The sequence below is a fragment of the Scyliorhinus torazame genome, chromosome 19, assembly GCF_047496885.1.
Source record: "Scyliorhinus torazame isolate Kashiwa2021f chromosome 19, sScyTor2.1, whole genome shotgun sequence".
NCBI classification, from domain to species: Eukaryota; Metazoa; Chordata; class Chondrichthyes; order Carcharhiniformes; family Scyliorhinidae; genus Scyliorhinus; species Scyliorhinus torazame.
Window position 1 is genome coordinate 118,264,673 of NC_092725.1, and position 23,270 is coordinate 118,287,942.

At 50.9% G+C, this 23,270-nt stretch overlaps 1 protein-coding gene across 1 annotated transcript in view; it reads left to right on the plus strand.

Moving 5' to 3' along the window:
* LOC140396462 (leucine-rich repeat-containing G-protein coupled receptor 5A-like) overlaps window positions 1–23,270 on the plus strand; it is a 205,884-nt gene that overhangs the window by 175,546 nt on the left and 7,068 nt on the right. The window contains exons 14-17 of the mRNA XM_072485108.1: window positions 13,761–13,832; window positions 20,556–20,681; window positions 21,469–21,614; window positions 22,556–22,639. Coding sequence (XP_072341209.1) covers window positions 13,761–13,832; window positions 20,556–20,681; window positions 21,469–21,614; window positions 22,556–22,639 — 428 coding nt within the window. The remainder of the gene's footprint in view (window positions 1–13,760; window positions 13,833–20,555; window positions 20,682–21,468; window positions 21,615–22,555; window positions 22,640–23,270) is intronic.

Below are 23,270 nucleotides of genomic sequence, written 5' to 3' on the forward strand. Positions count from 1 at the left end.
CCCTCCTGGCCTCCACCGCATTTAGGAGCCTCCCCAGGTCTGTGTCTCCAAACCTTGAGGCCAGTCGACTCGGCGCCATGGCTACGAGCTGAATGGGATTGGTTGTGCAAATTCAAGTGGGGGGCTGACGAGTGCAGTCCTGGCGAATCGGATGGCGAGCCTTCATTTGCGGCGTGAAGCCCGTGACGCCTTGTTAAGTGGACCAATTAACGTTGAACAGTGTTGCCCTCCTTGCTGGGTCAAGCGGCGGGAAGCTCACAGCAGTTCCCACATAAAAATCTTTCCATAGAATCGCGCCCAGTATATATGATTCACAGAGTTAACAGGGTGTATCGCCAATTTCCATATTCTATAGGTAATATTGCAAGTACTCACAGCCTCCATGCATAATTCCCCATCTTGGGATGACGTCATTTTGTGCACCAGAACAATTATTGGGACAGCGTTTGGTTAAAGCCCAGAGTAACAGATCACATCATTCAGATAAAAACAGAAAGTTCTGGAATTATGAAGCACGTTTGAGGCATCGACGGGAGTTAATTTGGGCTGAATTTTCGTTTTGGGGTCAGGATGCCAACAATGGGAGAGGTTTTGTGTCCCCAAACTCGCCGATCAGCCAGCTTTCGGTCTGAGTGGGGGAATTTGTTACCGACTGAAAAATTTCAATTGGCGTAATTATTATTATCCTTAATAAGCCCTTTAAGTGGTCTAATTGGCTGCCTGCCGCAGGTGGGTGGACAGCAGTCACCCCTCCAAACCAATCTCTTCCAAAATGGCCCAGAGACAGGAACATTCCAACAAACCAGCATGCCTCTCTCTTTCACCTGCACGCACCCACCTGCGGCCTTCTCAGTCCCAAAAAATCAGCCCAGTATTTAAGGTTGCTGAAAATTCAAGGGGCGGAATTCTCTGGTCCTGCAGCTAAGTGTCGGCGCCAGAGGAGAATCCGCGGGTGGTTCACAGCAAGAAAATCGGCACGAACCCCTCACCGATTCTGGTACTGATGACCGTGTGAACCACATGCGGATCGCCGCGGAAAACAGCTGGAGAATGGCCCGGTCCCAGGGCTGATGGCCTGCACCAGTCGTGCCAAAAAACATGGTTCCGGTCATGCTTGAACCCTAACCCGCCGACCCCGACTCCACAGCCCACCCCCTGGCCAATCCCCCCCCCCCCACCAGTTCCCCCAGCCTTAGCGGAAGCCCCCCCCCGGCCGGCGGCATGGATCCCGAATGAATGTGCAGCGCTGGACACCGTCCACATCCAGCACGCTGGCTTCCCGACCGCTGAGACCACATGTGGCACGTGCCGTCGGGAACTCAGCCTATCGGGGGCGGAGAATCGTGTGTTGGCCGGCCGATGTCGTGCCAACAGCCTTGCAACTGCTTGCGGCACGCGTGCCAATGACGCCGGCCTGCAGGGGGTGATGCATTGTAAACCAGCGTCAAACCGGCGCTTGCCCAGGATCTGACGTTGGAGGCCATTCTCTGCCCGATCGCCGATCCCAATTCCGGCGTCGGGCTACGGAGAATCCCACCCAAAACCTTTTAAAAAAAATATTTTTATTCAAGGCATTTAGCATATATACACAGAATACACAGTATCAGAAGAACAACACATCAACTCAACCAACAACCACAGACCTCCAATCCCCGATACCAGCCCCCCAGCACTTGCTGCCCTCCCCAAATCCCCCCTCCCCCTTGCTGATCACTCAATTCTCCTTGAAGAAATCAATGAACCCTTCCACTGACCTCAATAGAGCGAAGTAGGCCTTCTCCAATCTCTGGAATTCTGCCAGATCACTCACCTATGCCCCCGCGTCTTCTGCGGCTCCAAATCCCTCCAGCCCAACAAAATCGGTCTCCGGGCTATCAGGCAGCCAAAGGCCAACCCATCGGCTTCTCTCCCCACCCCTGGATCCCCAGGTCTTTCGGCACATCAAATATCACCACCTCCGAACCCTGGGCCACCCCCACACCCAGAATCACGGACGTAACATCCGAGAAGCCCTGCCAGGACCCCCTCAGCTTTGGACAAGCCCAGAACATGTGGACGTGATTCGCAGGCCCCATTTGCACCTATTCTCCACCCCCTCAAAGAACCTGCTTGTCCTCGCCACAGTCATGTGGGACCTATTCAGCACTTTAAACTGGTTGAGGCTTAACCTGGCACACGACGAGGACTCGTCAAGATAATTGTTTTGTTTTATGGGGTTTTAAAAAAATGTTTTTATTCAAGGTTTTTCAATCAATAATTTTCCAGAACACTCCAAAAATGAAAATAATACAAAGAAAACAGGGCAATATGCCAACAAAACAAAACAACTTAACCCTCTAAACGCTTAACAATGTAACACCCAATCCAAAGCAAAGTGGGGCATGTGCCCCTTACAAAAAGAATACGAAATCAGCCCCCCCCGCCCCCGGTTGCTGCTGCTGACCTCCCACCTAACGTTCCGCGAGAAAGTCAAGGAATGGTTGCCACCGCCTGGAGAACCCCTGCGAGGACCCTCGCAAGGTAAACTTTATCCTCTCCAACCTGAGAAACCCCACCATGTCATTGATCCAAGCCTCCACGCTTGAGGGCTTCGCGTCCCTCCACATTAACAAGAACCTTCTCCGGGCTACCAAGGAGACAAAGGCTAGAACTCCGGCCTCTTTCGACTCATGCACTCCCGGATCGTCCGATACCCCAAATATCGCTATCCCCAGCTCGGTTTTACCCGAGTATCCAAGACCTTGGACATAGCCTTTGCAAAGCCCTTCCAAAATTCTGTAAGTGCCGGGCATGTCCAGAACACAGGGGCGTAGTTTGCTGGGCTCCCCGAACACATCATACACCTGTCCTCTACTCCAAAAAACTTACACATCCTCGCCCCTGTCATATGCGCCCTGTGCACCACTTTAAACTGGATTAGGCTGAGCCTGACGCAAGATGAGGAGGAATTCACCCTGCCCTGGGTGTCAGCCCACAGGCCCTCATCCAACTCCTCACCCAGCTCCTCCTCCCACTTGCCCTTCAGCTCCTCCACCGAGGCTTCCTCCGCCTCCTGCAGCTCCTGGTATATCTCCGATATCTTACCCTCTCCGACCCACACGCCCAAAATCACCCTGTCCTGTATCTTCCGGGCAGGCAGCCGCGGGAATTCCCCCACCTGCCTCCTCACGAACGCCCGAACCTGCATATACCTGAAGGCATTTCCCGGAGGTAACCCAAATTTCTCCTCCAGCGCCCTCAGACTGGTAAAGGTCCATCGATGAACAAGTCCCCCATCCTTTTGATTCCCGCTCTGTGCCAGCTTAGGAACCCACCATCTATCCTACCTGGTCTGATCCACGATCTTCAGCAGGTGCATCTCCTGTAACATGGCTACGTCTGCCTTTAGCCCCTTTCTAACCCCCCCCCCCCGCCTTTTTTAGGCCAGCCATGTGGACGCGCCTCCCGCACTCTCCATCCCCCCAGACGGAGGCTCCCAGCCCCGACTCTCCCTCTTACCTTACTCAGTCAGCACAGCAGCAACCCAGCCCCCCCTCCCCCAACCCTCTCCCCCCACCCCACCACCCCCGGCCAAGCAACTGCTTAACCTCCCTGCTCCCCCCATTGCGCTGACTCCAGCTGACCCTGGCCGCTCCCGCCTCTGCCTCCTATCCCCCTATTGAATTCCCCCTCGAAGTCTCCAGCCCTCCCCCATCAAAGTGGGGTGGCCGATGTGGACACCAAGCCAGTACCGCCCCCGCATCAGACCCCGCCCCTGCCTTTTCGCAGGAAAAAGCCCGCGCTCCCTGCCTGGGCCGGCCCCGCCTCCCGGGGCGCAGCTCCTTTCACCTGCAGCCTTGCCCCAATCCCCAAAGGCCCAGGGCCACAGGCCCACACCCCGCCAAGCAAGCGCGGGGAACGACCCCCCCCCCCCAAACAAGCACACATACAGAAAAAACATCGCCCCCTCCCACTCACCAGCATCCCCCATAACATGCTACAAACCACTAATTTGAGTCCAACTTCTCATTTTTGATAAAGGCCCACAGCTCGTCCGGCGTATCAAAATAGTGGTGACGGTCCTGATACGTGACCCACAGCCGCGCTGACTGTAACAGCCAGAACTTCGCCCCCTTTCTGTGGAGAACCGCCTTGGCCCGGTTAAATCCTGCCCTCTTCTTGGCCAGCTCTGCATTCCAGTCCTGATAGATGCGGATTTCAGCATTCCCCCACCTGCTGCTCCGCTCCTTCTTCGCCCATCTCAGGACACACTCCCTGTCGGTGAAACGGTGAAACCGCACCACCACAGCCCTCGGCGGCTCATTCGCCCTCGGCCTCCTTGCCAAGACTCTGTGCGCCCCATCCAGCTCCAGGGGCCTCGGGAAGGCTCCCGCGCTCATCAGCGTGCCCAGCATCGTAGCCACATACGCCCCAACATCCGACCCCTCCACGCCTTCAGGGAGACCCAGAATCTGCAGGTTCTTCCTCCTCGACCTGTTCTCCAAATCCTCGAACTTCTCCTGCCACTTTTTGTGCAGCGCCTCGTGCGCTTGCACTTTGACAGCCAGGCCCAGAATCCCGTCCTCATTATCAGAGGCCTTCTGCTGCACCTCCTTGATCGCTGTCCCCTGCATCTTCTGGGTCTCCATCAGCCTTTCAATTGATGCCTTCGTAGGGGCCAACATCTCCGCCTTCAATTCTGCAAAGCAGCTTCTCAAAACTCCTGCTGCTCCCGAGACCACTGAGCCCTCGCTGCCTGGTCCCCGCCCGCTGCCATCTTGCCTTATCGCGCCCGTTCTCCTCTCTTCTCTCGTGCCACTTTTTTGACCGCTCCACTCCCGGTACACTCCATACAGCGCTGGGGGAACCTCACTGCTTCCTTCCCACACCGGGATTTGTCGTCCAAGTGCCACTGGGGCTCCTTAAAAGGGCCCAAAAGTCCATTCTCGGCGGGAGCTGCCGACCATGCAACCTACCCAGGCATAGCCGCAACCGGAAGTCCGTCAAGATAATTGTTAATAGAATTGAACCATTTTGGAAAAGCTACCCACTTAGCCCCAAACCCTTGCAACTGTTTTCCTTTTCTGAAGAATTATAAATTTCTCTGCTTCAACCTGGCAATTTATTATAAGAGGAAAAATGTTGCGATTGAATTTCAGGGTCTCACAACTTAAGCCAAGTCTGTGCTGCCATGTGCCAAGCTATACAGAAGTCTGTTTCGAATTCTGTTAACAGTAATAAAGCTCAAATCCTCCCATGTTGGGAGGGTACAGCCTTTTTCAAACGTAGAGAAAGGTACTGCTACTTGCTGGGAGGTTTTGCTTGCACAGCAGACATTTAGATGTAGTGAGTTTAGCTCAGTTGGCTGGACAGCTGCTTTGTGATGCAGAGCGCGGGTTCCATTCCCGTACCGTCTGAGGATATTCATGAAGGCTCAACCTTGTCCCTCGCCCGAGGTGTGCTGATCCTCAGGTTAAATCCCCACCAGTCAGCACTCCCTCTTACAGGGGAAAACAGCCAATGGTCAACTGGGACTACAGCAACTTACGTATTTACTAAGATGTAGTGATCACTCCCTTCAGCTGTTTTTGGGGGGAACTGAAATATCCCATAATCCAGGATATTTGAGATAAGGTGGGTTTCGCCAGACTCTCCCGTTAGCTGGACCGGAATATCCCACCGAATCTCAAATATCCAGGATTATGGGATATTTATCTTGTGGCGAGTTCCCTGGCAATGTATGTAGGGGGATGGGGGTGGGGGTGGGGGTGGGGGGTGGGGTGGGGGGGGTGGGGGAGGGCACCCACACAAAAGCCCATAGACTTCGTCAGGACTTGAAGATTCAACCAGCAGACCAGTGGTTCGCCACATCCTCTGCGGAAAAACTCACCACAAAGGGGCTGGAACATCTCGGCCGCAGACTGAGGCCTTGATGTAAAATGAAGGCCTTGAAAGATACAGAGAATGAACTGTGGTGCATCAAATCATGTTATTGAGTTTACAACCTCACTTTAAACTTAGAAATTCAGTTATTGAAAAAATGAAAAGATTTGATTGGATCACCATCTGTGTTATTCGTGAATCTCTTGAATGGTCATTCAGTAATGGTTGTTCATAGAAGTGATGCACGATCAATCACACAAAGATGAGAGTTGGATGCAACTGAGGCTTTATTACACTAAGATGTGTGGCCTCCTATAGCAGCTGGCGAAATGGCTGCTGTATGGGGAGCACACATATTTATACTCCGCCTACTGGGCAGAGCCAGCAGGCAGGGAACTTCCCCCGTACCTGCAGTACAGGGTCTTACCACAAATCACCTAATATATACATCAGTGGTGACTACAACAAGAAGTCTTTACTGGTTTTGCTCTGGTAATTTTGTAGCCTTGTGTTTACTTTTGATTTGCATATTCCAGACTGTTTCGGCCTGATGTTTTATTGTGCGATGGCAAAAGTATGGTGTTGTATGAGATCTATGCAGTTGAAAGATTTTCACAACATTAAGCTCATTATATCCACAGACAAACCGACTGGGTGTTACTAACACGTTTTGAGGAATGAAAGCAAAGCAGAAAGTTAATGTTCCCTTCCATAAATGGAGCATGGTGATGCAGTGCTCCATTGTTCTGTCTTTGATAATGAGAATCTGGCCGTTGTGCATTGTGCTTGATGGTTAGTCCTGCTTATGGACCCAGTTGTAAGTGATCAAAGAAGTTTATAGAAACTAGCACTGGGATAAACATAAGTGCTGACATTTTGTACACTTAGGACAGATCTCCACCCACCCCCACTCCCCTACACGCTCTGCAGTGTGTTTTCTGGCGACGGATGTTGATTGTCATTGACCGCAGGCGGGATCTTCCAGTCCTGCCCATGTCTACCGCGTTTTGCACGGCTTGCCCATCCTGCTGCCGGGGAATTTGCTGGGGGTGGGGGGGGGGGGGGGTGGGGGGGGGGGGGGGGGGGGCGGGGGAGGGATCGGCATCAGCAAGATTGGAAGGTCCCACCAGCAGGAAGGCCCAGAAAGTCCCACCCTTAGAAACTAGCGGCATCTCTGCGTTGCCATGAGATATTAAATACAAAACAAACTGGCAAAATAAGACAGGTGACATGGATTTGAGAAATACAGATTGCGCCCTTATTCCAATCTAAACCCACAATCTGAGCAGAATCCCTAATCTCAGCCATTCTGCATTTGGAAGCTTCAGGCAGAGAGAGGGAAACATCACATCAGGTTTCTCCATTGGGGCATCCTCGCGCACCGCCTTGGTTAGACAGAAGAGTAACAGGGAGAATCTATGCCCACTACACCTCGCAAGAGCTTTAGGAAACATCTTGGGCTGTGTCCTCCAATTCTGAGACTAAGTGCTGACGCCGGCATGGGAACTGTGACCTTTTACGACCGAATAAATGGCTCAAAATGGCCACCAATCCCCAGTCTTGGTGGGGGGCTAGTAGGCAGGCAGTGTAAAGCCCCCGGCTCTAGCTGCCGATATGGCTGGAGAATTGCCGGGTCCGTGGCTGCGCATGGCGGCGGTCTGCAGTGGCCGTGCCATGCAACATGGCGTCGGCCGAGCGCGGAGCCGGTCTCCAAATAGTGCCCCCCCTTTGGCCAGGCTCTCCACCCCTGGACCACCCCCCACCAGTGCTCCGAGCCCCTGCCACAGCCACCCCCCCCCCCCCCCCCCCCTGCCCACGGATCGGCTCTCCCCGACTGTGGCGATGCTGGACTCAGTCCGCAGCCGCCACGCCGAGTTCCTGACAAAAGTAGCATGAGAGACCCACGCCGTCGGGAAATCGGCCTGTCGGAGGCGGAGCATCGGGGAGAGGGCCTCAGGTAACGTCCTGAGGCCGTCCTTACGGCGTGCGGCGTACTCCCAGCGTACGCTGTTTTGATGGGGGTGGAGCATCACAAAACCAAACGGGGATTCTCCGGCCGATCGCCAAACGCGATTTCAGCGTCGCAGATCAGAGAATCCCGCCCCTTGTAAAAAAAAGTAATGGAATTTGAGAGTGAGTGATCTGGCACCAGTTTGCCGAAACAGTTCATTTAAAATGTTCTGTTCCGCATTAAATAGTCCAGTGGCAAATCCATAAAAATACAGCAATTAAAAGTTCACTGTTGTTTCGGTTTAAGATCTTTCCAGAAATGGTGTGCTTAACCCGAAGCTGGCAACCATGTGACAGAACATTTCCTCTCGCTCAAAGAGTAGTATTGCTTGTTAAAAGAATTGCCATAAAGATACTCAATCAGTGAGCAGATGGAAAGTGAACACTTGGACACTTTGCCTCCAGACTTACATTTAACTGGAAGAAGAATTCATCTGCTCCCTGTGGATAAAATAATAAAAGATTTGAGCTCAGATTTTCATGTAGTAAGACTGAAATAGTCGATTTTATTTCCTGCAAAAATCAAGACCTTTGATTTATCCAATGGAAAACTATACTCGACTCTCTGTTTTTGCATTCCTACCAAGCCACAAATTTAGATGCCTAATGTACCCAAGTGAAATAAATTGCTCCTTATTGTGTTTCCCTTTTTAAGTAATTGGTGGAGGTTAATTTTATTCAAAGGCACATTTTTTAAATTTAGTTTTAATGGCTTTGAATGCACACCAACATATAAACCATGTCCTGAAGCAATATATCTACAGGGCCAAGACAACCACACCTATAACTGTCAAGAATGAGCTATGCAGCTGGCATCAGTCGCAATTGTTTGTTGGCGGCAATGGGAACATTGATACCAGTGAAAGCAATAACATTATTTTCCATCTGGCAGTGGTGATACAGTTTACCATCAATATGTTTCTGATTTCAGACATCATCGTGCCAACAGTAGGGAAGTGTTTGCCAAGGCTCCATGAAAGACGGGTAGCAGTTAAAAGGGTGGGTTAAAGGGGCAGCACGGTGGCACAGTGAGTAGCACTGCTGCCTCACGGCGCCGAAGTCCCAGGTTTGATCCCGGCTCTGGGTCACTGCCCGTGTGGAGTTTGCACATTCTCCCCGTGTTTGCATGGGTTTCGCCCCCACAACCCAAAGATGTGCAGGGTAGGTGGATTGACCACGCTAAATTGCCCCTTAATTGGAAAAAATGAATTGGGTACTCTAAATTTATTTTTAAAAAGGGTGGGTTAAGGGTATCGCCGACAGTTAGTTTTTGCACTTTTTTCCAGGCACTACTGCTGGTAGAAAAGGCGACCAGATTAAAACAAAAAACTGAGAACAACTTGAGAACTTTTGAAAATAATTATTAACTAGAGATCTTCTTTAGGGGCGTCAGGTTACAGTCACATAAGAGACCCATTGTGTTATTTTTCTCTCTAAAACTATCCCTAGATCACCATTAAGTATCCCCCACCTGAAAATGTCCGGCCAATGTCCGACTGACGGTAGGATTGCTCTCAGTCTCCCAGTTAGACTACCTGTGACCTCTCACCATTTAAGCTGAAAGTGGTCACCTAGCTGTGACTGCAGAGGATTGTCAGTACTTCCCACAATCAGGTGTAACCAAAATGCAAACATCTCCTACCTCCCACCCTCAGTACTCACTTGAAAGATTGTGCACAGTTCGGGCATTGGAGAATTGTTGTCGCTCCGAACAAATGTGGGTGCAGCCAGAAATAGGTATAAAGACCTCTAGTGCTTTAAGATCGCGAACCAAGAGAAGGCATTTAGCCCCTGATAGGGGCAAACATAGAGTCTTGAGGCACCATCTGGCGTGTCGGTTCCCCGGTTCCATCCCACACCCGGACCATTTTCCCAAAGATGGGATGAATGTGGGGTGAGGTGGGGTGGGGTGGCAGGGCTACCTGTCCACAAGTGGCTATTAAAGTCGGAGAGCAACTATAATCTTTGGTGCTGAAGTGAACCACCAGAACAGACAGGGCCTCAGATTAATGCCTTCTCTGAAAGACAACGGGCGCAATTCTCCAGCCTTGTTGCACTCTCGCTCGAGCGAAACAAGGCCAGTAAATAGAGGGAGAGGCCAAAAACGTGAACCACGTCAGGCGCCAAACAGTTTGCGATGCAGCCAGCCGGTTACCGTAGGCGAAATCGGGATCTTGCCGTAGCGTGGCAGGAAACCCAATTATCACCACTTAAGCCCTATTTCCCTCCAATTAACTGGAGCTATCCGATATCCAATGGCCTCCCGTGATTCATCGGCCTCCCCAGCACAACTCACACTCCCATCTGCATCAATGGCTCTGAAGTGGAGATGGTCGATAGTTTTAAGTTCCTGGGGGTCACCATCACCAACGGTCTGTCCTGGTCCTCTCACATTGATGCAATAGTCAAGAAAGCCCAACAATGTCTCTACTTCCTACGGAAGCTAAAGAAATTTGGCACGTCTGCATCGACTCTCACAAACTTCTACAGATGTGCCATAGAGAGCATCCTATCCGGCTGCATCACAGCCTGGTATGGCAACTGCTCGGTCCAAGATCGCATGAAACTGCAGAGTGTGGTGAACTCAGCCCAACGACTCACACAAGGTTGTAACCCTCCACATTGATTCTGTATACACCTCCCGCTGCCTCAGGAAGGCAGACAGCATTATCAGAGACCCCCCACACCCAGGCATTGCCTTCTTCCAGACCCTTCCATCAGGCAGAAGGTACAGAAGTCTGAAGACCCGCACATCCAGACATAGGAATAGCTTCTTCCCCACAGCTACAAGACTCCTCAACGACTCCCCCGTGGACTGATCTGTTCCCTGTAAGAACACTATTCACAACGCCCTATGTTGCTCTTGCTCATGTATTTGCTTTGTTTGGCTCCTTGTTCCGCACTGTAACCAATCACTGTTTGTCGATGTCCCATTTGTCAATGTTCTCTGTTGATTTTTTTTTTTGTCTACTATGTACGTACTGTGGCTGCAGAAAAATACTTTTCACTGTACTTCGGTACATGTGACAAAATCAAAATCAAATCAAATGGAAAGTGGTCATGCTGACGACGATTAGAACCTGGCGAAAGGGCTTCTGCAAGGGAGCCGAGGAGGCAGACGCTCCACCTCAACAAGGAGATGGAGCAACACTTGTGCCATGTTCTCGCGGACTTGGCACCACATGGAGAAGGAGGACACCCGCTCTCCGTGACTTTTAAGGTCACTGCAGCCCTGAACATTTACACCCCAGGATCATTCCAGGGCTTGAGCGGGGGACCTGTGTGGCATTTCTCAGGCCACAGCCCACAGGTGCATCCGACAGGTCACGGATGCCCTGTTTGCTGGGCAGAAAACTACGTCAACTTTGACATGGACCAACAGGATGACCGGGCAGCAAGATTCTCCGCCATCACCAGGAAATCACAGGTACAGGAGGCTGGTTTAGCTCAGTGGGCTAGACAGCTGGTTTGTAATGCAGAACAAGGCCAGCAGCACGGTTCAATTCCCGTACCAGCCTCCCCGAACAGGCGCCGGAATGTGGCGACTCGGGGCTTTTCACAGTAACCTCATTGAAGCCTACTCGTGACAATAAAAGATTATTATTATTATAGTGGATGGTACACATGTTGCCCTGCGCTCACCGGGCCATCTGAGAGTGCCCCACATTAACAGGAAGGGGTTCCACTCCCTGAACATACAGCTTGTGTGTGACCACTACATGAAGATCATGCACTTCCCAGGGAGTGCCAACGACAGCTACATCCTAGGGCAGTCGGTCACCCTGGCTTCTTCAAGGACCAACCCAGGATGGGCGGCTGGACTTTGGAGCCCTGTGGTTCACCTTAGGATGGAAGGGCAGCTGCCCCTGCGACATCTGGCTCTGCCAGCCCTGGCAGCTCCCCATAATCTGAACCATTGTGTCGACGTCCGCGGCGATGATCCTCAGTGACTGGGACATTCTGCAGCGCCTCGACAATGCCCGTCTGCAACTGGACAAGCTCCACAACACCTCAGCCTTTCCCGTCTGAGAGCGGGACATGTCCTACAGAACCACATCAAGGTCAGCCTGATACTGGGCCACATCCCCCAGCAAGTCGGACATTCTGCTGAGACCCTCAGCCATGGCCCTCACCGACTAAGTGATGCCTTGGACACTCTCACTAATGGTGCTGACATCATATACCAGGCTCACCACTGCGATCGCCACCCTAACTGTGTTGGTATGGGTGCCACGCATTGCCGGCGGCATCTCCTGCTCCCGCAGCCTCTGGATTTCCTCCAAGCGGCCATGGACCTGCTAAAGTGTCGCTGACATCTCACTCTGAATGTCCCGGCTGCACGCTAACATCCCCATCAGCTCCCAGTAAACCTGTACTAGAGGCTCAGCATCAGGCTGGGACCCAGCTGAGTCGTGGGAACCAGCAGACCTCCGACTGCTATCTCGCCTGAGGGTTCCTGCCTCTGCCTGATGTGCATCACCAGCTGTGCGGTGCTCACCAGATTGTGCTCCAGAAGTCTGACAAACGTTTCCCACCGAGGTGCGGGTCTCTGAGCTAATGGAGGGTGGGGATGACAGCTGTGATACATTGATCATGTCTTCCTTAGAATTCTCCTCCGAGGTTATCTCATGGGAGGCTGGGGAGGGGGGCCACCCGGGATGGGCTGGCACCGTCGGCTAGAGGACCTGCGGGAGAATGGACATGTAGTCAATGGGAGGGATGGGTCAGTCAGCATGGCAATAACTCACATTTGACAGGCCCGGTGGATCAACTACAGCTTCTGCCAACCTCCGGGTTGGTGATCACTCTGTCCTTGGCCATCCCCGACATCCCCAAGATCCGTTCCTCAAAGATAGTGAGGAACCTTTTGTCCGCACACCGCCATCCGTCTCTCCCGACGATTGTGGGAGAGCTTTTCCTGAGGAGTTACAGAGAGGACATTGTTCACAGTGGTGGGAGGGGAGTGTAAACGAAGGATTGGGGAGGTTGAAGCGAGAGGGTGGGTGAAGGGAGGGCTGGGGGCTGCATGGAGAGTTGTGGGGTGGATACTTGAGTGGGGGGGGGCGGAAAGGTTTTGGAGAAGTGGGGATTGTTGGTGTCTACCTATCCGTGCTGCACAATGTAGGTCATTGACCTTTTCACGGCACTGGAGGCCAGTCCCGGTCACGCTCCCAGAGCTTACAGCGGCCACCACCTCACCCCAGACAGCACTGGCTGCCCTGTGATTCACCCTCTGGGACCCTCGGAGGAACAGGACATCCCTCTTGGCCTCAAACACATCTAGGAACCTCCCCAGGTCCACGTTGCTGAATCTTGAGGCTGGTCTTCTCGGTGCCATGGGTGCGAGCTGACTGGGGTTGGCTGTGCAAGTGCTGTTTAAGTGCTGCTCAACCTTGTTAGCGGGGGCTAGAAAGCACAGTCCCGGTGAATCAGCTGGCGAGCCTTCATTTGCAGCGAGAATCCATGGGCCCTCATTAAGTGGATCAATGAATGGTAAATAGCGTTCTGGCCTCGCTGAGTCGAGCGCCGGGAAGCTCGCAGCAATTCCGCTTTGTTACCACATTTAGAAATATTTCCAGAGAATCATGCCCAACATCTCCAACATTGCAGCAGTCTGAAAATCCTGGAGTATCAGTTCATATGTTCAAATTGTAGAGAGGGGCTTGAATCCACAACGTTCTGACGACAAATGGTGTGCGATAAAAGGAAAGCTATATATTTATTTCCTGATGGAAACACTGTGTGCTGTATTTCTTTTCCAGTCCAAAGCTGATTTTCTTTTTAGAAAATTGTATACACAATTCCAGTATTTCATTTCACGATAAGTTCAGAAATGTATGTGTGAATTTATACAAATGGACAAGCTTTACTTATCTATCCACAAACAGTGACCTTGGTTGGAACAACATTGAATTCATCCATCAAGAATCATTTCTTTCTTCATCATCTTTAACCAAACTGTAAGTCTCTGATTCCATATATTTCACGAGCTATAACTAATTTGTGACAACTTTACAATGCAGAATAATGAGAACCTTCCCCTCCATTTTAGCATTAATTCAGTCATTTCCCGTCAACAGAACTGTTATATTTTTCTAAGATCTGGGGCCCTGATTTTAAATTCACGAATGTGTAAATGCTGATGAAGCTTGTAACATACCAGAGGCACCTCTGAATCTCTATTAAATGGTGCATGTTCAATTTCTTTTACTTTATTCTATTGGGTTTTATAAACAGCTTCCAGCCAAAGCTTTAAATTCCAAGAGCTGACTCCCATCGTCTTTTCTGTTGAATCCATTTTCCATGCACCCAGGGCAGGTTTACGAGGGGGAATTTTAGAAGTCTTACAACACCAGGTTAAAGTCCAACAGGTTTGTTTCGATGTCACTAGCTTTCGGAGCGCTGCTCCTTCCTCAGGTGAATGATGGTTTGGAAAATCCTGGACAGTTCATGTCAGAATTTCCACTATCTGCTCCTAAATGATCCACACAAATTCAGGTAAAACTAAATCTATAGACATAATGCCAATCTATAAAATCAACAGCATAGCTGCTGCAAATCATCTAAGTTGGCAGGTTTCCAGAATTTGGATGAAAAGGGACCGATTTAAAAGGGGCAGCATGGTGGCACAGTGGTTAGCGCCGCTGCCTCGCAGCACCAGGGACCCGGGTTCAATTCCGGCCTTGGGTGACTCTCTGTGTGGAGCCTGTACGTTCTCCCCGTATCGGCGTAGGTTTCCTCCGGGTACTCCGGTTTCCTCCCACGGGCTGGTTTAGCACAGTGGGCTAAATAGCTGGCTTGTAAAGCAGACCAAGGCGAGCAGCGCGGGTTCAATTCCCGTACCAGCTTCCCCGAACAGGCGCCGGAATGTGGCGACTAGGGGCTTTTCACAGTAACTTAATTTGAAGCCTACTTGTGACAATAAGCAATTTTCATTTTCATTTTTCAGTCCAAAGATGTGCAGGTTAGGTGGATTGGATGTGCTAAATTGCCCTTAGTGTCCAAAGATGTGCTGGTAGGGTCGGGTTATCGGGATGGACGGGTGCGGGGGAGTGGACCTAGGTAGGGTGCTCTTTCAAAGAGTCGGTGCAGACTCGATGGGCCGAATGGCCTCTATCTGCACTGTAGGAATGCTGTAGTTCTAACTCTACACAATGAGCAAACTTTATTTGTGACATTTTCTCTGCTGCCACCCTGTGGAGATGATAAAACAATCACGCAGCAATATGATGTGCATTAAGATTGCTTAGAGTTTCAGGCTACAGGACTGTAAGAAACTGCAAAACTCTCTTTGCACTGATATTTCCTGTTGTATTATTCTTCCTCGGCCATGTCATGTACAGGAAATAAAGTTTTGCTACAGCAGGTGTTGATGTGTTGGGTGTTCTGGATCACATACAGGTCACCAACACTTGAAGTAGTGCAACACTAATTTTTAAAAGGTTAACTATTTAAACATACTTGAACTGTGGGTAAATACGATACTAGCTTTAACTAAAGATCTTTGCCTTGTCCCAACCAGTTGATGCACTCAGCACATGGTGAATGTCTGTGTTGCAGGCTGTGAGCTCTGTGCTCCTAGCTAGCTGCTTCTCGAATGGGCGGGAACTCTGATGCCCCCTGTCTTTATAGTGCATGTGCTCTCACTGGTGATTGGCTGCGGTGTTGTGTATGTTGATTGGTCCCACTGTGTGTCCATCAGTGTGTGTCTGTACCATGGTATGCTGGTGTATATTATGACATCCCCCTTTTATATAAAAAAAATGTGCATGCGTGACAATAAATAGTGTGTGGTGAATGTTCCTGACTACGTGTGCGCGAAATATTTACAGGACTATGTACATAAAAACTAAGCTATTTACATGGGAAGGTGCCTGGAGCAGAAAAAACAGAGTGTGCCACAAATAACGAGATGAACACTATATACAAACCAGTTGAACGATTAAACGGAAGAACAGAACATGCCAGAGAGTCCATTAGTGCACAAAGTTCACAAATTAAGTCTCTGAGGTGGGCGACGAATTCTGGTTGACCGCCTCAAGGTTGGGTCAGGAGACATCGGCTGAGGAGCGGGCTGGACTGCGTCAGAGTGAAGAGGATGCAGAGTAACCGGAATCTCCGCATAGTCCAGGTCAGGGACAACAGGAGGGCGTGGCACTGACGGAGGATCACGTAGCGAGCGCGGAACGAGATGAAGGGCACTTCGATTACGGCGCAGAATGGAACCATCCGGTAGACGAACCAGGAACGAGCAGGGAGCCACCTGCCGAAGAACCACAGCAGTTGCAGACCAGCCACCATCCGGAAGATGGATGCGGACGTTGTCATCTGGAGCCAGAGCAGGGAGATCAGCTGCATGGGAGTCATGAGCCGCCTTGTGCTGTGCACGAGACAGTTGCATTCATTGAAGGACTGGAACGTGGTCGAGGTCTGGGACGTGAATGGACGGCACCGTTGTCCTCAGGGTGCAACCCATGAGCAGCTGGGCTGGTGACAGGCCAGTGGACAGTGGGGCCGAGCGATAGGCCAGCAGGGCAAGGTAAAAATCGGACCCAGCATCAGCAGCCTTGCAGAGGAGCCGTTTGACTTTGTGGACGCCCTTCTCCGCTTTGCCATTGGATTGGGTGTACAGAGGACTGGATGTCACATCCACAAAGTTGTACCTCCTGGCAAAGTTGGACCATTCCTGGCTTGCGAAGCAGGGGCCATTGTCCGACATCACAGTGAGTGGGATGCCGTGACGAGCAAAGGTGCCCTTACAGGCACGGATGACTGCAGACGATGTGATGTCGTGCAAACGTACCACCTCCAGGTAGTTTGAAAAATAGTCTACAATCAGAACATAGTCCCTGCCCAGCGCGTAGAACTGGTCGATGCCGACCTTGGACCAAAGGGACGTAACCAACTCATGGGGCTGTAGGGTCTCACGTGGTTGGGCCGGCTGGAACCGCTGACAGGTGGGGCAGTTGAGCACTGTGTTGGCGATGTCGTCATTGATGCCGGGCCAGTACACTGCCTCTCGGGCCCATCGCCGGCAACTCTCCACGCCAAGATGGCCCTCCTGTAGTTGTTCCAAGACAAGCTGGCGCATGCTGTGCGGGATAACAATGCGGTCCAGCTTCAGGAGGACACCATCAACAACCGCCAGATCGTCTCTGATGTTGGAGAACTGCAGGCATTGGCCCTTGAGCCACCCGTCTGTTAGGTGGTGCATGACACGCTGTAGCAGGGGGTCAGCCGCAGTCTCGCGGAGAATTTGGATGAGGCGTTCATCCGTGGCCGGTAGATTGGAGGCCACGAAGGCCACATGGGCGTCAACCTGACAGACAAATCACGCTGGGAAACACGGGGTGTTGACTGCCCTGGACAGAGCATCGGCTATGATCAGGTCTTTGCCCGGGGTGTATACGAGCTGGAAGTCGTATCGCCGAAGTTTGAGCAGAATGCGCTGGAGGCGAGGTGTCATGTTGTTCAAGTCTTTTTGTATTATATTGACCAGCGGGCGATGGTCGGTCTCGGCGGTGAATTGGGGAAGGCCGTACACATAATCATGAAACTTGACGACACCGGTCAAAAGGCCCAGGCACTCATTTTCTATCTGCGCGTAGCGCTGTTCCGTGGGGGTCATGGCGCGTGAAGCATATGCAACGGGGGCCCATGATGAGGCCTCATCGCGTTGCAGGAGCACTGCCCAATGCCAGATTGGCTGGCATCGGTCGAAATATTTGTCTCTTTCGCTGGATCAAAAAAGGCTAATACCGGGTCAGTTTGGTCAGTTTGGTTTTAAGTTCTCTCCATTCGCGCTCGTGGGCGGGAAGCCATTGGAAGTCTGTCGTCTTCCTGACCAGGTTCCTGAGAGCTGTGGTATGAGAGGCAAGGTTAGGGATAAACTTCCCTAGGAAGTTGACCATGCCCAGAAATCGGAGGACCGCCTTCTTGTCCTCTGGCTTTTTCATGGCTGTGATGGCAGCCACCTTGTCCGCATCCGGCCGCACACCCAACTGGGAGTTGTGGTCCCCTAGGAACTTGAGTTCCGTCTGGCCGAAGGAGCATTTGGCTCTGTTGAGGCGTAGGCCCTGCTCCCGTATGCGTTTGAACACGAGCTGGAGGCGACTGACATGCTCCTGGTGGACCAAATGATTATGTCGTCGACATAGACGTGAACACCTTCAATGCCTTCCATCATTTGTTCCATGATCCTGTGGAACACTTCTGACGCCGATATGATCCCAAACGGCATCCTGTTGTAACAATATCGGCCAAAAGGGGTGTTGAAGGTACACAGTTACCTGCTGGATCTGTCCAGTTGAATTTGCCAGAATCCTTTTGAAGCATCAAGTTTGGTGAAGAGCTTGGTGGGAGCCATCTCGCATGTGATTTCTTCGCGCTTGGGGATTGGGTAATGTTCCCTCATTATGTTGCGATTCAGATCCTTTGGATCAATGCAGATTCTGAGCTCGTCGGAAAGCTTTTTTACGCACACCATGGAACTGACCCAGTCGGTTGGTTCTGTAACTCTGGAGATCACTCCTTGGTCTTGGAGGTCCTGCAGCTGCTGCTTGAGGCGGTCCTTGAGGGGTGCTGGGACTCTGCGAGGTTCATGCACCACAGGCGTGGCGTTCTGTTTGAGTAGGATATTGTAAGTATATGGGAGCATGCCCATGCCTTCGAAGACGTCGCGGTGCTGGTCGATGATGGCGTTGAGTTGCGCCCTGAAGTCAGCATCCTGGAAGGCAGACGTGTCATCAAGAGAGAGAGAGTGAACTCTTTGAACGAGGTTTAGCAGCTTGCACGCCTGTGCACCAACCAGAGAATCCTTCGAGGAGCCCTCGATCTCGAAAGGAAGGATGGCTTTTCATGACTTGTGCGTCACTTCGAGTTGGCATGAGCCAGTAGCAGGAATGATGTTGCCATTGTAGTCCAATAGCTGGCAGGTTGATGGAAGAATGGTTGGTTTGACACGAAGGCTTTGGAAAACAGACCTCGCCATGAGATTGGCGGAGGCACCAGTGTCGAGGCGGAATCGTATTTGGGACCGGTTGACTGTCAGGGTGGCACACCACTCATCGTCTGGATCGATGCTGTATACCGACATCGGCTGGTGTCTTTGCTTCGGGGACAGCTTGTTTTTTGTTACGACACCGACTCGAAAAGGCGCCTTCGGGTCCTCAGTGTCACTGCTGTGTGGGAGGTCGGAATCAGACTCGGTGACCTTGGGTTGAATTGCCCGAACATTCCTGCGAGGCTGGCTGAAGCGATATGAATTGGAAGGCTGAGCTGCTCGACAGCAGGCAGCATAGTGGCCAAGTCTTCCACATCGTAGGCATTGTCGAGATTTTGCGGGGCATTGCCGCTTTAAATGGGCGGAGCCACAGTTGCCGCACGTCGTGACGTCAGCACGTTCGCTGTGCCACCGCCCATGCACGGTGCGGTTATGCGTGGTGCGCGCCTGCGCATTACGTTCCTCCACGTCGCCGTCCCCTTGTTTGGTGCGTACAAGCGTGGGAGTCCGCGAAATGCGCGCAAAATGGCCGCCCTCATCCAGGCTGAGGCCTTGGAGGTGCTCAATCACTTGGACTCATTCCGCCTCGTGAGGACCTTGCCGCGCCGTTTCAGCCGCTTGTATATGGGTGTATCGACTGGTGGCATTTTCATGTAGGACACAGGTCTCGATGGCGGTCGCTAGGGTGAGTTGTTTTACTTTGAGGAGCTGCTGACGTAGGGGGTCCGACTGAACACCGAAAACGATCTGGTAGCGTATCATGGAGTCGGAGGCGGGCCCCTAGCTACAAGATTGCGTATGGATGCGGAGGTGCGTTAGAAAGGATTGGAAAGATTCGTCCTTACCCTGCAAACACTGCTGGAACACGTAGCGTTCAAAACTTTCATTCACCTCTACGCTGCAGTGAGTGTCAAATTTGAGGAGAACCGTCTTGAACTTCGTCTTGTCTTCGTCATCTGCAAAGGTGAGAGAGTTGAAAATGTGGATGGCATGGTCCCCGGCAGTGGAGAGGAGAAGAGCAATCTTTCTGTGTCCGAGGTGCCCTCCCTGTCCGTGGATTCGAGGAAGAGCTGGAAGCGCTGTTTGAAAATCTTCCAGTTGGCCCCGAGGTTGCCGGCGATGCGGAGCGGCAGCGGTGGGCTGATGTTGTCCATGTTGCAGGATGACGGAATGCTGACGGAAGGAAGATCACATGCAGGTAGGTCTAAGAAGTGCTAGTATGCAACCACACCTGGTATCATGATGTGTTGGGTGTTCTGGATCGCATACAGGTCACCAACACTTGAAGTAGTGCAACACTATTTTATTAAAAGGTTAACTATTTAAACATACTTGAACTGTGGTTAAGTACAATACTAGCTTTAACTAAAGACCTTTGCCTTGTCCTAACCAGTTGATGTGCTCAGCACATGGTGAATGTCTGTGTTGCAGGCTGTAAGCTCTGTGCTCCTAGCTAGCTGCTACTCGAATGAGCGGGAACTCTGATGTCCCCTGTCTTTATAGTGTGTGTGCTCTCACTGGTGATTGGCTGCGGTGTTGTGTATGTTGATTGGTCCCACTGTGTGTCCATCAGTGTGTGTCTGCACCATGATATACTGGTGTATATTATGACAGGTGTCACTCCCAAAGTTTTATGCACCAATTGGTAATTGATTCACTTACTCCTAATAATTCCATGCAGTGACCTCACCTTCAACCTTCTGTCATCTCTTCCTGTCTCTGGACTAAGTGGGTTAACACATCTAAAAATAACCGGCAATCAAGCCCTACAAGATTTGTTGCCAATAGAAAGTCTCCGGAACTTGAGGTAAGGACACAAATACACCCTTTATTTCCACTTTATTCTTTGTCACCTTGGCCTTATCATGCAAATAATTAAAGCTAGATTACGGCTCAGGGTAAGAGTTGACTGGGTGGCATGGTGACAGCGTTGCTTGCGCCGCTGCCTCATAGGGCCAGGGACTCGGGTTCAATTCCGGCCTTGGGTGACTGTGTGTGGAGTTTGCAAGTTCTCCCCATGTCAGCGTGGGTTTCCTGCGGGTGCTCTGGTTTCCTCCCATAGTCCAAAGATGTGCAGGTTAGATGGGTTGGCCGTGCTAAATTGCCCCTTAGTGTCCAAATATGTGCAGGTTAGGTGGGGTTGTGGGGATAGGGTGGGGGAATTATGCCTGGGTGGGGTGCTCTTTCAGAGGGTTGATGCAGATTCAGTGGGCTAAATTGCCTCCTTCTGCACTGTAGGAGTTCCCTGGATTATGTGGATTGGCTGTTCTAAATTGCCCCTTAGTGCTCAGGGATGTGCAGGGTGCAGGTTAGGTTATCAGGTTAGCGCTTGGGGAATGAGGGTGTGGACCTGGGCAGAGTGCTCTCTCGAAGGGTCGGCGCAGACTCAGTGGGCCAAATGGCCTCCTTCTGCACAGTAGAGATTCTCGGAATCCTATGTCAATGTTCTCTTGTACTTGTTCTGAGAGATAATGAAAACAATGTGTAATAGCATCCCATTGTACTTTAAAAATACAATAATTGCATGTTAAATCAAACAGGATTTCCGCAGTGATTGATTTGGTATTTTCATGCTTTTATGTTTCAATTCTTAGGGTACTAGAAATGCCATATGCTTACCAATGTTGTGCATATGGATCTTGTGAAAATTCCTACAAGCTTACAAATCAGTGGGAGAAAGCGGAGAACACCAGTGATGATGAAGTACATAAACGAGATGCTGGAATGCTGTCTGGTCAAGGTAATGGTTAACTGTCGTCATTCCTTCTATTGGCGATTCTCACACCGCAAGGGACCCGGGTTCAATTCTGGCTTTGGGTGATTGTCTGCGTGGAGCTTCCACATTCTCTCATGGATTTCCTCTGGGTGTTCCGCTTTCTTCCCACAGTCCAAAGATGTGCTGGTTAGATGGGGTTATGGGCATAGGGCGGGGAGGAGAGGTGGGGGGGTGGGGGGGTGGAGGGGGGGGGTCCTAGGTATAGTACTCTTTGGGAGAGTTGGTGCAGACTCGATGAGCTGACTGGCCACTTCCCGCACTGTAGGGATTCGATGGAAATTTAGCTCCAAAGCATTGTATTACAGTTTATTCTAACCATTCCTGCAGCAAAATAGAAGGCACCTTTCATTCGTCTCCGAGCAGGTGATGAAAAATGTTGTCTTGCTATCATATAATTTTACTATATTTCATGGCTCAGTGCTTAACAAGAGTCTCACTGAATATTCATGCTCTGGGCAGCATGGTGGTGCAGTGGTTAGCACTGCTGCCTCTCGGCACCGAGGTCCCAGGTTCAATCCCGGCTCTGGGTCACTGTCGGTGTGGAGATTGCACATTCTCCCCGTGTTTGCGTGGGTTTCGCCCCCACAACCCAAAGATGTGCAGGGTAGGTGGATTGGCCACGCTAAATTGCTCCTTAATTGGGAAAAATGAATTGGGTACTCTAAATTTTTTTTTTTTAAAGAATATTCATGCTCTAAAAAGCAACGGCAATTACAGTGACAGAGCATATTTGAAGAGCATTTTGGGAGCAAAAACATGCAAGATAACGTAAGAAAGTTGCATTATTTATATGGTTGATGCTTTTATCGGCTGTTAATGAAAGAAGTCCAACAATAGAATGTTTTTGCATGCAAGACAACATTAATATTATGTGTAACGACTGCTGAATTGTATGTAATGTGCAGATGATCAGGACCTTGACGATTTGCTGATAGACTTTGAAGAAGATTCGAAAGTCCACCATTCTGTTCAGTGCACACCAACTCCAGGTACATTAAAAGGAATAAGTAATTGTTTTCTAATCTTAGTGCGGGATTACACCCCCCTCCCGGGTTGGGGCCGCCAAATCTCTGCGCTGGGGTCGGAAAATCCTGGCCTAAGGTTTTTGGGGGCAAACAAAAAATCTTCAGATCCTGGCTCCCACAGCGATTCCAAAATGAGCAGCTGTTCACGGAGACAAGAAAGAACGAGGGTCAATCCCTGGCCTACTCCAGGCTAAGTGAATCTGGCCACAAGAAGAGGACATTTGCGCTCAGGATCCCTAGGATTAAAGTGTGAAAACGTCGCACGGCTCTCGCTTGATTCTCACCAAAACATTTAATCAGCAAAATCTTCAAATTAACGAAAGGTATATTTAGAACTTATGTCAGGTGGTTCTTCTCACAAAGTGTAATCAATGTGTAGCGTGCGCTTCTAGATTATTGGAGTAGATTACTAGAGTATTGGAGGCAAATATCCGAAAAACAGTTAAATATTGGGAATAGGTGGATAGGTGCGCAGCAAAGTCTATGGGCGGGAATCTCCGGTTCCCCAGCCGCATGTTTCTCGGCCGGCGGGAAAATTGAATCGCAACCACCGGAGCATTTCGGCCACATCCTCATCGATTTTGTGATGCTCTAA